The sequence below is a fragment of the Stegostoma tigrinum genome, chromosome 10, assembly GCF_030684315.1.
Source record: "Stegostoma tigrinum isolate sSteTig4 chromosome 10, sSteTig4.hap1, whole genome shotgun sequence".
Classification (NCBI taxonomy): domain Eukaryota; kingdom Metazoa; phylum Chordata; class Chondrichthyes; order Orectolobiformes; family Stegostomatidae; genus Stegostoma; species Stegostoma tigrinum.
The window spans coordinates 45,976,927-45,992,533 of NC_081363.1; the positions used below are offsets into that span (position 1 = coordinate 45,976,927).

Genomic DNA, 15,607 nt, shown 5'->3' on the forward strand with positions numbered 1-15,607 from the left:
TTCAGGTTCAGTGGGTAATGGAAAAGGCAAGTGGAAAGTTGGCCTTTATTCCAAATATATTAGCCAATAAACATAGGGAGGTCTTACTAAAACTATTCAATTTAGACCACACCTAGAATACTGTAAAACGTTGCTGATCCTCTTATCGAAAGAAAGCTGATACCAGAGGCAGTTCAGAGATTCATTGGGCTGATTCCACTCATGGAGGGATTTTCTTATGAATGGAGGGTGACTGAGTTGAGCTATACTCATTGGAATTTAGAACAATGAGAGGTGACGCTTTTGTAAAATGCCAGATTATTCGGGTTTGACAGGGTAGATGCAAAGAGGTTGTTTCCCATTGTGGTAAAGCCTCACACCAGACAGCACAGTCTCAAAATAAGGTGTCATCTATTTAACACTGTGAGGAGGATTTTGTTGTTCTCAGAGGGTAGTGATTCTTTGGAATTTTTATAGCAGAGGACTATGGAGGCTGGATTATTAAGTATATTTATGGCTGAGATAGACAGATTTTTAATCAGTCAAGGAATCAAGGGTTATACGGAAAAGATAGGAAAGTAAAATTGAGGATTACCAGATCAGCCATGATTTCATGGAACGGTAAAGCAGAGTTTATGGGTCAAATGGCTACCTTCTCTTCCTCTATCTCATGGTCTTATTATCAGTTAACCAGAAATTGTGAGCTGGTATCCTGAAGTGGATGGGCTGAATCACTGCCTTATAAAGTATTTTTTTTTGTAGTTATTGTGATTAACCTAGTCAATTCTGTAAAATAATTACCCTTACGTAGGTTTAGAACTATTGTTCCAATTCAAGTTTCTCACTGTCAAACTGAATCTAAAAGTGACCAGTCACTGTTGTCTAGAAGATCTTTTATTCTGAGATCATTTATCAGTCTGCCTCATTACACAATATCTGATCAAAAACAGCCTGATTCCCGATTGAATCCACAAATTGCTCTTGAAAACTGTTTCAAATACACTCTATGAGCCCTTTCTCCTGGCATCCTGTACCAATTTGTTTTTTTTTCAAATCTACATAAAGATTAAAGTTACCCTTTATTAGCATACTTTTTTTTTCCACACGCCCTCATTCTCTCCTGATTTATTCTCTGTCTTATAGAACAGCTACTGTTAAGGGGTCTTCTTCCTGTACACAGGACTGTGATGGATTATTGCTTATTAACACTTAATGGTCTCTAACTCTGTACTTGATCAGAAGCAACCTGTAGGCTAAGTGGCTTGTCAATGCATGAACTACAAGGGATCAATTTCAGATTGATTAGATAGCACATCTTCCATATATGATTCATTTCTTAAGATTGACAATCACTTACTGGTATTCCCTTGCTCTCATCTCTAGACTGGTTCCCCGCACTGACACTGGAGCCATCCTTTTCATTACTGTTTGCTCCTGTCAGCTTACTAAGATTACAGAACTCTTAAGATGAGGCACCAAAGTAATTTGTGTGCCTGCTTATAGAATATGTAGCATCGTATGTTAATGAATAATATGATTACAAATGTTCCAACTGACTTTTTTAAATGTTCTGGGCAATTGTGTATTTTTTAAAACAGAATCCTCACTGTGTGGAAACAGGCTATTCAGCTCGACAAGTCTATGCCAACTCTCCAAACATCATCCCACTCATACCTATATTCTATCCCTGTAACCCTGCATTTTCTATGGCTAATGCACCCAAACTACACATCCCTGAACACTATGGATAATTTAACATGGCCAATCCACCTAACCTGCACACGTTTCGACAATGGGAGGAAACTGAAGCACCCAGAGGAAACGCACGCAGACACAGGGAGAACTCCACACAAACAGTCATCTGAGGCTGAATCAACCCAGGTCCCTGGCACTGTGAGGCAGCAGTGCTAACCACTGAGACACCGTGCCACCAAATTCTAAAGTCTATCAATATGTTTTAGTTAAAAACATTACTTGCTAAGTTAACTAAAAAGTTACTTTGAAAAGATTATGATCTACCTTTGTTCTCCAAAGAAATAGGAGTCACATTAGCAAGAATCAAGTCTTATCATCATAATGAATCATGTTTAAACTGAGGTAACAATGCAACATTACAAAATATAACAAAGTACGTCAAAATAATCAGACAATACTGATGACAGAACTTAATTCCAAAGTTATACGAGGACAGTTACATAACTAAGGTTAAAAAACTGACATCATTTCAGACCTAGATAACAAGGCGTAGAGCTAGATGAACACAGCAGGCCAGGCAGCATCAAAGGAGCAGGAAAGTGGATGTTTTGAGTCTGGACCCTTTTTCAGAAAATTTAAGACCTAGTTGTGTCCTGATACCCAAAATGCATTTCATTTCAAAGGTCTTTACAGTTTAGCATAGGTCATAAAACATAAGTGTTCTCCTGCAATAGATTAAGGATCTATTAGCCAGTGGTCAGATCCTTAATGTCAGCTTTGACAGAAAACAACCACAGGCAAAGGCCTATGTGCTCTTAACAGCAGCATCTTTCACTGACTACAATTAAACAGAATATTATATTAATACCTCAATTACTATCTAAATATCTAACCGAACTCTAACTAAATACTGACAAATTAACACAATCTTCCATCAGCGTTGAGCGAACTACCACGGTATGCAACAATTTTAGAATGTTGAATCTGTCAATCCTTTTGGCCAAGTGCAAACAAAATATCCTGAGCACCAGAGTAGGAGGTAACAGCAAAGAAAGTCTGATATTACATTATCCAAAAAGGACACAATCACCACTAATGGTGGTATTCCACAATAATTCATGATACTATAAAGCCCTTTTCAAACACCACTTGTTTCCCAATGTTATGCAAACGTAGTGCAAAATATCCCCAGGAGGGCAAGTAAAAGCCTCTGATACGTCAGGAAAGCCTAAACAGTGAATGCTGGCAAATCAAGTGACTTTCTGAACACCCACCTTCAGTTTGGTTCAGACATCTACACACACCCAGTTTTTAAACAGTAAAAGCATTGGTAATCAGGAACCGGGTGGACTTTTATCTGCCCTGTTACCAGGGCTATGTTAGATAATTGGGTCTTCAATAATGACATTTGAACTCTAATTCCGAGAATTAAAATGCTGACACAGCTTTTGCATGCACCTTGTTAAGATCCAGGTCAGCCACATTGCTTGACTCAAATCAGGATGACAGGTACTTCAACCCCATGTACTGACCTTGAATTTATATCCTTTCATATCATGATTCACTAAAAATGTATCAGTCTCATTCCTGAGCATTGTAATCGATCCGAAATCCACAGCACAGATGAACAGCATTTCAGATTTAAACTAATCTGTGTGAAAAAGCATCTCCTGGTGTCATCCCAATAATTTCCCTCCATCTAGCCTATTTATCTCTTTTATCATTTTAAACATGTCACCCTAACGGGTTGGGTGCTCAGCAATGTTCCTTTGAGGAACACACGAACAGGTGTGGCTTTTCAGCCCCTCAAGGCTGTTCTACTATTCAATGAAATCGTGGCCTAAGTCCATATACCTGCCTCTGGCCCATATCTCTCAATACCTTGGATAAATTATTGTGAATCGATCCCAAGGTTTAAAATTAACAACTGATCAAGCATCAACCAACATTTGTGCAAGAGAGTTCCAAACCCCAACAACCCTCAGCGAGTAGAACTGCTTCCTAACATCTCTCCCGAATGGTTTCGCCCTAATTTTCAGACTACACTGCCTGATTCAAGAATTGCCAATCAGTGGAAATAGCTTATCATAATCTACCCTGTCTTTTCCTGTTAATGTCTTGAAGACTTCTAAAGTGTGTTGCTGTGCAGCTACACAGAAGTTCACACACAGACTGAGCTCATCAGCCCCTTTCAGTTACTATATAAATGCCCCACAAAAAAAAATTAAGGGGTTTGCAATCATAAATGCATATGCTTGTGCAATGACAGAAAGTTTAGAGCTAAATATGTTTTCTGTAACACTTTCCTGAAGCAAACATTGTCTGAATATGCATATGGATTTTTGGCACAATGCCCAAGTCCCAATTTGTTAGTTCCCAATTACACGAAGCAAATCATGACAGAGCCTGTTAGAACACAGGAGGCAGCAGCAAGATCTAATGAGAGTCTCACCTTCAATAAAATTATGGTTAATCATTCATGCTGATGGTGTACATTTCAAACAATTTTGTCACTATGTTAAGAACAAAAAATGCTTGAGATCACAGTGCCTCAGGCAGCATCCCTGGACAGAAAGCAAGCTAACATCTAGACTTGAAACATTAGCTTGCTTTCTCTCCACAGATGCTGCCTGACCCACTGTGATCGCTGGCATTTTATTTTTGTTTTCAGGTCAGATTCCAGCATCTGCAGTAATTTGCTCCTTCTTCGTTATGTTGGCTGGTGTTTCAGGTTCCTTAGTTTGGGAAGATAAGCTACAGCACCATCATGGAGCGTGGAAATGTAGCTCAGGTTGCCTTTGAAGCTGCTATCCAAAGAGAAAGAGAGCACCAAGGGAGGCACTACAAACCCAGAGAAGATGCTAGAAGACAATGAGGGCAAGGAAGCCATAAGGGCTGATTGTCTCTCCTGAACCTGACAAAAAGTCATGTATCAGGCACCTTCACTTCAGTCAGGAGGCAGGAACTGAGCCAAGACACCTGTTACAGCAATAACTAGAATAATACCAACGCATGTACTGCAATACCCAGGTAATTCAGGACAACTCATCTCACAGTTCATGACTTTGTGCAAATGCAGACTCCAAAAGGTACATAAGGAACATGTTAGTTTTCTGTCAATACAGTAACATTCTTTGCAAAACAACGAGAGTTTATCAAATTCTCTATAGAAATTTCCAAACAAGAGGAAAGTTGGATTTGTCAGAATTACTGCATCCCCTCAGGTGCAGGAAGTCTCCTCTGTGCTTCCTATCAATTAGCAACGCTCAAACAGAATAAAAAAAATCTGTTCCTCAATTGTGTCACTCATCTGTGAGCTTTTGCAGATCATTGTGCAGATCTCTGTCAGCAACGCAATGGTTAGAACTGCTGCCTTGCAGTGCCAGAGACCCGGATTCAATTCCACCCTTGAATGACTTTGTGTGGAATTCTCCCTGTGTCTACAGAGTTTCCTCTGGGTGCTCTGGTTTCCTCCCACGGTCCAAAGATGTGATGGTTAGGTGGATTAGCAGTGGGAAATATAGGGTGGGGGGGGGGTGGTGGAGGTGAGACCGGGTTAGATGTTCTTTGGAGAGTTGGTGTGCCAACTGTGGGCCAAATGGGGCTGTTTCCATATTGTAGGGATTCTTACTTCCTGTGATAGTCATGATATTTTTCACCCAAGCCATTTCTCAACATCCCCTCATTTCCACAAGGATAATTGGTCAGAAGTTGTCTGCTCAGGGACCTGGGTTAATCTTTTGCCATCTGGCTCATGATTTTGGTCAAACACCAAGGCAGATAGATGGCTTTAATATGCTGAAAATCATACAAGAACCAGAATGCTGACACAGCAGACCACTGGGGTTTAATCTCCTTTAACACAACTCCAAAGAAGTCTCAAGCCTAGTGGCTGCAGACTCCACACTGTATGAGTGGGGCTGCTGGATGATGAAGAAACAGAGAAGGAACATCAACAGGTGACAAGTAAGTGAAAGTTCCAAATACCAGGATAGGTCCAACAGTGCTATCGTCTACTAAAGCTCTAAGACAGGAAATTAATGGAAAGGTTTATTCTCAGAACCAAACCCCACCCCAACAAAACAGGGTGGTGGATGGGGAATGTGTGAATGTGAGGGGGAATGAAGGGGGGGTGTGGTCTGTGAAGGGTGAGTACTGGTGGAATATTTTGTACTTCCCCTTTTGGAAAAGCAACATATAATCTATGAATGAGTGATAATGGGAACTGCAGATGCTGGAGAATCCAAGATAATGAAATGTGAGGCTGGATGAACACAGCAGGCCCAGCAGCATCTCAGGAGCACAAAAGCTGACGTTTCGGGCAAATCTGGTCTCTGGACACTTTGGTAAAGTTAGGAAATGCTTTGGTGGATGTAAGGCAACTTTCAGGAAAGGCACGTTTATATACAAAAAAATGCATAAACTCATTGGTTCTGGCAAATTTGACTACGAACATGCGGAATTAAAAGAAAATAATGCTGGGTATTTCATAACTGGGGCATAGTGAGTGTGTGGGGATGACGGGGAGTATCAGGTATTTATAGTTTAATCTGTATTTTTAAGCTTTGACCAAAGTGCTAGAACCTCGCGGCTCTTACTGGGTCACCTGCCCTAATTCCCAATACAGCCCTCAACATTTCCTAATCAAAAGCTGCAATTTTAAAGATCAGTTCTGCGGAGCCAGGAACTCCAGGAGAAAAACAGGGCCTTTCAGGTGAAAGAGGTGGGTCACCCAAAACATCTCTGGCCATTTATGACCCTGTTCAGCCAGCACTGTCCAGGGTAGTCTAGTGCAAATATGGTTGCAAAGCAGGTGGGAAGGGGGCATGCAGTCATCCTGGGGCTGTGCAGTAAGCACTCCCTCAGAGAAATACAAATATTCATGTGGTTGCATGCCTGCATTTCACACAACAGAAAAGTGCAGTAGTGCCTTGCTGCTCAACAACCATCTAGCCAGGATCTCAGATTTTGAAAGCTTGAGGAGGTGTTGCATGTCAAGGTGAGAGCATTTAAACTTCCAGTGAAGCTATTAGGTCTGTCTCCAGAGGTTCGATTACTGTCAGAACCTCTGTTATGCTTATAGACCTGATCACGTGCTCCATGGTTTACTATAAGGTTTTGGTGACATCAAAACCTCATCGAAGTTAAAAGTGAAACTATCCATGTTTTGGATGTTGTGCATAAGCTTGCAAGCACGTGAACTAATGCACCTTAGAAGGTGCTTGTTGCACAGCCTTCCATTTACATCTGTAAGTTGGATCCTTGATATCTATGTTTCTCCCTATAGGAGTGTTAGCAATCCTTATGTAGTTTTATGGAAAGTGGGAAAGCAAAGCCTAAATATGTACTTCCAAGGTTCATGCATTTGATGCATTGTCTCCAAATGTACTTTCCTGCTCTTCATCTTCTCTCCCCAGAGACTGCTTAGCCTCTGAGCATGGAATGGAACAGAGGGTAAGAGTTAGTGGAAAGGATTAAGAGAGACAGATGAGTGATTCCTTAACACTGCAACACTTGCCATTTAGTTTGTGAGGATGACAGTTTATTGAGAAGCAAAGTGTGATCCAAATGTGTTCTCCAGAATCAGCATTCACCATGCTCATGTACCCTCCACCCATGATGTCCATGGCTTGGTCTTCCAGTCAGTCCAGCTCACAAGCAGACAAACTCTTCATCTACATTCTTGTAACGAATGGCCATTTGTCCTTGAAGAAATAATGGAGTGACAGTGTTGGTCTATTAGGATGTTTTGAGGTGTCCATGTCAGGTTAAGTAGTGAAGAGGTATGTGAAAGATGGCATGGGATGCAGGACCTAAAATTAAGTTAAAGTGAGGATAGAGATAGATGCAGACTGTTGCAGTAGCAGGGGGTGGGGTACAGTACATTGCAGAGATCGGGAAAGAGGCAAGTTTTGAATGAGTGGTGTATGATGAAGGAGAGAAACGTTAGAGGCAGGACTCTTAGCTTAGTAGCTCTTATCAGTTTAATAAACTTTTCCTGCTTGGTCCTGGTTGTGATGCATTTGCATTGATTTACCCTGTCATCTCTCACCACTTGTGCAAAGAAGATCAACTAAATCCCTTCCTTTTACTTCTCCTCTTGCTCACATCTTCCACCAGCACCTTTAAAATGAGAGCCTGCAATTGGCAGGAGGGGCTTGCCGTGGCCTACCATTTTAGACCTGTGACTGGAGCTGATTACAGTTTCTCCATAAGAGGTGCACGCTACGTCTGAGTGGAGTCAGAAGTACCTGACATTCCCAACACTAATGCACAACACAACTATTGCTGCAAGTTTGCTTATTGTAGAAAAAGATGGCTGGGGACTAAGCCCAAGGGAACATGACAGGAGTAACTCATTTCATTGCTTAAGCCCATGTGAACACACAATGTACACTCGAAGCTGGCTGCCTACTGTTTCTCCTCCTTCACCATTAGGAATGTACTTGTTGTGTTCTTTATTAAGGTCCGAAGTCGATAAATTTCACATAAGCCTGCACAGAAATCCATTTGCCACAGATTTGTCCATTCATTTAAATCTACCAACATCTTTTTTTTAAATCGAAACAAGCACAGAGAATGCTGGAGATACTCAGAAGGGCTGGCAGTATCTGTGGACAGAGAAACAGACTTAACATTTTGAGTCCGGACTAACTCTTCTTCAGAAGAGGCCTCAGAAAATGTTATGTTTCCATCTTTACTAATTAAAAAGGCAGTACCATTTGTATCATCAGCACGTTTGGGTATGTAGCTTGCTTTCATTAATATACATGGTGAGTTTTAAAACAAAAATTTCTGTGGGACATCACCAGTCATATCCTGCTAACTACAGAATTTATCCATTGGTCTTACTCTCCGTCTGATTCCATTCAGCCAATTTCCTAAGCAGGTTAACAGCTTGCCTTCGATCGTATGAGCTTCAAACATAACTAATTTCTGAGCAAGGGTCACTGGACCCAAAACGGTAACTTTTTTTTTCCCTTCACAGATGCTGCCAGGCCTGCTGAGCTCTTCCAGCGACTTTGTTCTGGATCCCGATTTACAGCATCCGCAGCTCTTTTGCTTTTTTTTGGACAGAAATCATTGCTATGGAAATACAGGTGAGGTTGCATGGGTAGAATTTGCCACAGGAGATTAGCGAGGAAGGAACTGGAGATTATATGAGGAGAATTCTGTGCAGCACAGGATGCAATGAAGTTTCAAATCATCAAAATAAATGACATACCCCTCCAGCAGGTCTGTAGCCTACAGTGACATCTGCTGGTACCTTGGGATGTAGCTGGGTCCTGTTGAAGTTGAATGTAATCACTTACAAAAGAATAATTTTAAACAATCACTGTAAAAGCATTATAAATCAAATTTATAGCAGAGATAATGAATGTCTGGCTGATAAAACATTTATAATAGTTGTCATTTTGCTGATTTAGTTGTAATTTTAAGACATCGTGCCTTCATTTGTACTATTGGGTCCTGGAGGAAATTTTTAAAATCTTCAGGCAGGTCATACACAAGAGAAAGGACAAAACTGTCACGTTCAATAGCATTTTAAAGCTGTACAGATGTCTATTCTCCAACTAAGAAAAATGTAATGATTTGGATATGAAAATATTGTGCAACAATGAATAAAGCATCTCAATTTTAATAAAGGGACTCTCACCTAAACCCAACTTAAAATTAAGCTTCAGAATACAGAGAATCTCAATGTTTGAGGAAGATCTTAGCTTCTTTGCCATTTTTTTGCAAAATTACTTCTTTCTGACAAAACTAAGGTTATTCTGAACATTACCTTGACACTATCACAACTCCTGCTCTTCCCAGTAGTTGCCATGCTACAGATTCAGCAGTTAATCTGTCATGTTCATAGGTTTCTCTTTGTGTAAAAAGAAACACAACGGGCAGTTTTAACTGTACATGAATTGTAGACACTTCCTCAGGTGGAAGATTAAACTCTGCCTGAAAATGTGGAAAAATGGAATTGTTAATGCAGCACTATTCTCACAGACTTGGAATATACTTATTGTGCATTAATACTTTTTAAGCTCTAATGGGTAGAATTCTGTCCTTTCTGAAGTTGGCAGTTAGGGCAAATAATTGGATGAGTTGACCCTGCCAAGATATTCATCCCCTCTTTGCCACCTCAGCAATTAAATTCTGAGCATGAACGCCTAGAGTGACCGTCTCAAAACTTCACCACGAAAAAAAATCTAAATGGTCAATTAATGGGCACAAAGGCGTCAGCATGCCTTCTCCCCAACCATCTGCGTTCCAAGCAAGACAGAAAGGTGGCAAGTTTCCCCAAGTGGGTAACTGACCTGCTGGGTATGGGGAGGCCCTGTGATTACCCAAATCTGGGGCAATTAGAAGCATGTATGTGGGAAAAGGGGTTACCTCTGAAAGCGAATGCCATGCCCTGCCTCTGCCTCCCCTGCATTTATTGCAATCCCCTGAGCAGCCAATCTTGACCAACAGGCTTCAGTGCCCAGATGTTGCCAGTCTCTGATTAGCCAACAATTTCTGATGACACAGGATGCCAATGACGACGCATGTGACAGAACAAAAAGCTCACTGAATCTCTGCCTGTCAACCAATGTATTGAGGCTACACTGAGAGAATGTTCTCTCAACAATGGGGTCAGCAATGTATCAGTGAACATCTAACACGGACATCCTTCCACATTAACAAAAATGTCAAAATCATACTCTATATTTCCTTTTGAAAGTCTACATATTTCTCGCTTAGGTAATGATAAAATCTACATAACACTTGATAGGATCCAGTTTGTCAGTGTTTTCCGTGAAAGTAAACAATTTATAGAATTAGTTAAACAGAAAAAAAAAGATATTGGTTTAAAAACACATGAAAATTTCATAAATATTTTTCTCACCACTAGCGGGGCCTCCAATATTTTAAGGGACGAATGTATATTCACAGTAGTTAGTGGTTGTTTAAAATAGGTCCTCTTGCATGGCTGATTCTTATCTGAGACCATCTTGCAATGGCAGAACCAAAGTTTGGCTGAATACTTATCTGGATCTTCCGGGCTATGTGGTAAGATTTAAAAGAAAGTCAAAACATTGTCACTAATGAGGCGCAAAAATGTTTTAGCAGAAATACAGTGCTCTTACAATGCACAGTTCATCTAAAGGACAATATTAATACAAAAACAAACTGTAGCCTTCTATGGTATTTCTTACATGAGTCAACATAGACTGACAGATGACCCGTAAATTGAACTGAATTGAATTGTTTATTGTCGTTCGCATTTTACAGTGAATGATACAGTCAAATGCAGCAAAACGCTTCAACTGCCACCACAATCCGGCACCATTTTGAATAGTTTCACAATAAAAAGATATAATTGAAAGAGTGTCCATCTTCATTCTGCTGCCTCCACCATGAGCCGGCTCACCAATGACACGCCTCTTCTACCACCTCACCACTGCCTGCACCAGACCCACCACTCTTTAGGCACCATCTCCTTGCTGCCAGGCCCACCTTGCAAATGCTGCTGATGTGGAATTTTGCGCTGAACCCACACATGCCCTGCAACCAGGAATCCCCAGCTTCCCTGCCATTGCCACCTTGTCAGCAAGCAGGGGTCTCCACTCTGGGCTTGCCATGACTGCAACTAGAGGTCCCTGGCTCCGCCATTGCCTCAATGATGCCAGGAGGTGCCACTCTGGGCCTGCTTGCAACGAGGAGCGCCTGGCTGCCAGGCCAGGCCACTGCATCGCCAGGAGTCCCGTTCCTGCCACCTTCCTCCAAGATATCATCTTGCCAGCGCCGCCATCTTGAACTGACCGCTTCTTCCAACTGCAGGAGGAGGAGCTTTGCTTCCGGGCCTGAATGCTGGGAGGATGGCCTTGCTACCACTGCCACCGCCACCACCTCCAATCGCTGGAAGAAGCCGCATCAGCTGCGTCTCACCACTAGGAGGTTGCCACACCTCCGCACATGGCCCACTCTCGCAGCACCTGCCACAAAAGGCTTTAAAGAAAAAAGCAAACCAAAAATGGAAAGAAAAGACAGAAAAACAAAAAACAAAGAAAGCAAGCTAGAGCGATGAGTCCTAGACTCAAAAGCCCACTGCAGCCCTGCTACTCCATCTCGAAGATTTCATTAACTAAGTGAATATTTGACTAATTAGATTCAAGCAAAAAACTGCTCAGCCAAGAAATGTCAGGACATTTTTTATTGGTGGGGGAGGGGGGCTGCTCTGCAAGAGGAGCTGCCCTCCTATGCCTGATCCATTTAGTTTTGTGGCAACTCCATTATAATACACCACCTCCCCAAGACTGAATGTACTCAGATAGGATCTGGTCAGCAGATCCTGGTATTACGGCAGAATCAGTCTAAATTTATCGTAGCACCACTTTTCTAAAGTTAGATCATGCCTGACATTTCTCACGGTTAGCTTTGACACCTGGAGTAACTTCCAATGTTGTTCTCTAAGCTGGATAATTGTTGATAATTTGATCTAAAACTGCTCAATTTACTAAAGCATTCTGTATCTGAAGATGAATCAGAAGGTTTTAAAAAAAACTGAACTTAAATATATTCATTACTGGAACCAAATATATTTGTAACAATATCTTGACAACTTTTTGCAACATTCATTAAATTCACAAAGAAGTTCATTTTTCTTCATTCTCAAAGTTCAAATTCTATCTGGCAATCTCCAGCTTCACGCAAAGTAAGTTAGAACACAAGGTTTTTTTTATAATTTGCTCACGTGACATGGACATTGCTAGCTCAGACCATATTTATTGTTTATCCCTAATTGCCTTGCAAAGATGGCGATAAGCTCCCTTCTTAAACCGCTGCAGTCCTCAGGATGTAGGTGTGCTGCAGTGCTGTTAGGGAGGGAATGTTAGGATTTTGACCTCATGACAGTGAAGGAACAATGACATAGATCCACATCTGGATGATATGTGGCTCGGAGGGAAACCTGCAGGTAACGCCGTTACCTTGTGTCTGTTGCTCTTGTCTTTCTAGATCATAGAGGTTGCATATTCAGACAACGCAGAGTGCCTGTCTGGATGCCATTGTCAAAGAAGGCTTGGTGAGTTGTTTCAGTGCATCTTGTAGACGATATATACCGCTGCACTGTGCATCAGTGTTGAAGGGTTGAATGTGAAATGTAGTGGATGTAATGCCAATCAAGCAGGCTGTTTTATCCTGGATGGTGTCAAGCTTCTTGGCAGCTTTTGCAATTGTACCCATCAGGACAAGTGGGCAGTATTCCAATAAACTCCTAACTTATTCCTTGTGGACAAGCAATAAGGAGTCAGGATATGAATTACTCACTGCAGAATTCCTAGCTTCGGACTTGATTCTGCAGCCCAGTATTTATATGGCTGGTTCAGTTCAGTTTGGGATCAATAATTTGATAGAGAAGGATTTAGAGTTGCCGTGGGACAGCAAGGGGAAACAGTCATCAGCTGGTATTTATGTGGTGCAAGGTTTGCTTGCCGCTGATCAGCCCAGTTATTGCTGGATATGTTCGTGAAATGCTTCAGTATCAACAGAGTTGTGAATGATGCTGAATATTGTGCAGCTATCAGCAAATGCCCACACTTCTCACTTATCATAAATGGCAGCTTATAAATTCAGATTAATCAACTGAATTCAAATTTAATCACCTGTCACGGTGCTATTTGAATCCTTATCACACCATTAGTTGGGACCTCTGGATTATTAATCCAGAGACATTATCACTATTGCACCACTTCATGTTGTGAAAACTGAAACATGATAAGAGTACAATCTAGGGCAGCATGGTGGCTGAGAGGTTAGAACTGGTGCCTCGCGGTACCAGGGACCCCGATCCCTATCGTCAGGCAACTGTGTGGAGTTTGCACAGTCTCCCCATGTTTGTGTGTGCTTCCTGTTAGTGCTCCAGTCTCCTCCCGTAGACCAAAAATGTGCAGGTTAGGTGGTTAGCAATGCTAAATTGCCCAAAGTGTCCAGGGATGCACAAGCTGGGCAAATCAGCAATGGGAAATGCATAAATAAAACCCAAAAGAACTGCAGATGCTGTAAATCAGGAATAAAAACAACATTTCTGGAAAGGCTCAGCAGGTCTGGCAGCATCTGTGAAGGAGAAAACAGAGTTAACATTTTGAGTCCGGTGACCCTTCCTCCGAAGGAGGAAATGCAGTGTTTCAGGGATTGTGTAGGTAGGTGGGTGGAACTGGGTGGGTTGCTGTAGACTCAATGGGTTGAGTAGCCCAATTCCACACTGTAGGGATTCTGTCATGCTATGTCTTTTAAGTGCAATATCTCAAAACTGAAAATTGGGCGATCCTGCTTACAATTTGTAATCAACTGAGCCTCCAAAGTTCATAGAAGTTTCCTTTACTGACTTTTCAAAAAAGTACGGTTTTGATTCGAAAGCAGAACACTCTGAACAGATGTAGTACTTTACATAATGGATTTGTAATTTGTTTCGGTTACAAATACCTTATTTGCTATGGGTTTTTCTTGCCTGAAAATTCATTGATATGGGGGAAGTTTAAAAATCTCAATCCCCAGTAATTCCAAGAAGGCAGCGTGTCCTTTCCTGTAGTTGCTGAGGCACTACAATAGTGGTGCAAAGTAAAAAATCCCATGACATTGACCCAATAACAACGAAAGAACAACAATATATGTCCAATTCATGTGGGGGATTTGGATGGGAAATTCAAAATGATAAAATTCTCCATTACGTTGCTGCTTTTGTCCTTGTCAGTAGAAGAGATCACAAGTTAGTTGCCCCCCCAAAATCTGTCTAGTTTTTCTCACGTGTTTCTTCTTTTATTGGCAATGTTACATTATGAACTCACTCAATATTTAAACACATACACTTCACATTCATCTAAACATTTTGATAAATGTGTCAGTAAGGTGGTTAGTGCTCACCATTTTTTAAAAAAGTGTAATTTAGACAACAATTTCTAGCAATCACTCAGGCTCTACTAAATGCAAAAATTAAGCTGTCTAAATCCAAACTGCCCTAATTCCCCAGTATTGGCATTGCAAATACAAGGAAGGGCATGCACAAAAACAGAAGCTGCTGGAAAAGCTCAGCAGGTCTGGCAGCATCAGTGAAGAATAAATCAGAGATAACGTTTCAGATCTGATGACCCTTCCTCAGAAGGGCATGCAGTTGCAGTACCTACATGTAAACTACGTGTCAAAGTACTACTTTTAAACGAGGTAATAATTTTTAATTACTTTTTGGCACCCAAATTTACATGTGTGGATAATCATTGACAGATTTTAGGTAGTTTTGAGGTTTCAGTATTGGTTAAACTTTAAACATTTTTATCTTATTCTTTAATCCTATCTTTCATTCCCTCTCTTTATGTTGACTTCTGTAAACAAGATGATTCTGAATTCAAGTTTTCAATTGAAGACACTTGCTGGCACTTTACACCCTGCCGATTTAATTAAAAATTTTTTGATCTGATTGGTTAGAGAGATTCCAGAGGGCTTGTGCCAGATTGAAACAGATATCCAATCACTGCAAGTTTCAACGTGAAAGCCCATTGAAAATCTGTGGTCAGTACAACGGCAATGGTGTTCGTCTGCTGCTGAATGCAAAATCTGGGGCCACCGTAATTTAAAACTTTGCTGCACGTTAAGTTTATTATCATTGTTTTTTTAATTTTAGGTCCATACTTACTCCATGTCTTCCAAAACACTTTGCTCTGTGGTCAATACAAACTGATACTTGGAACCATAAACAAAAGCAGTTTCCATAATGGCTCTGTGTTCTGAAACAAATCATAAATAATACATCAAGCATACAGATGTGCACAATGATAAATATTCTGTAAACAACAAATAGATTTTTAAGAGGCTAAGAAGCATTCTACTATTTGCCTAGCTCAATGCTACTTATGTATTTTGTCACATATTGTATACTACTCCAGCTAAAAAACATACCCAT

The 15,607-nt window shown here is 41.0% G+C and overlaps 1 protein-coding gene across 3 annotated transcripts in view; it reads right to left on the reverse strand.

Moving 5' to 3' along the window:
• The window catches only part of txndc16 (thioredoxin domain containing 16), a 92,797-nt gene that overhangs the window by 62,474 nt on the left and 14,716 nt on the right, over positions 1–15,607 (reverse strand). For all 3 annotated transcript variants that reach the window (XM_048538362.2, XM_059649152.1, XM_048538363.2), the window contains exons 7-10: positions 15,341–15,431; positions 10,559–10,715; positions 9,461–9,627; positions 8,900–8,960 (exon numbers count right to left, since the gene is read on the reverse strand). In XM_048538362.2, the coding sequence (XP_048394319.2) occupies positions 8,900–8,960; positions 9,461–9,627; positions 10,559–10,715; positions 15,341–15,431 (476 nt within the window). The remainder of the gene's footprint in view (positions 1–8,899; positions 8,961–9,460; positions 9,628–10,558; positions 10,716–15,340; positions 15,432–15,607) is intronic.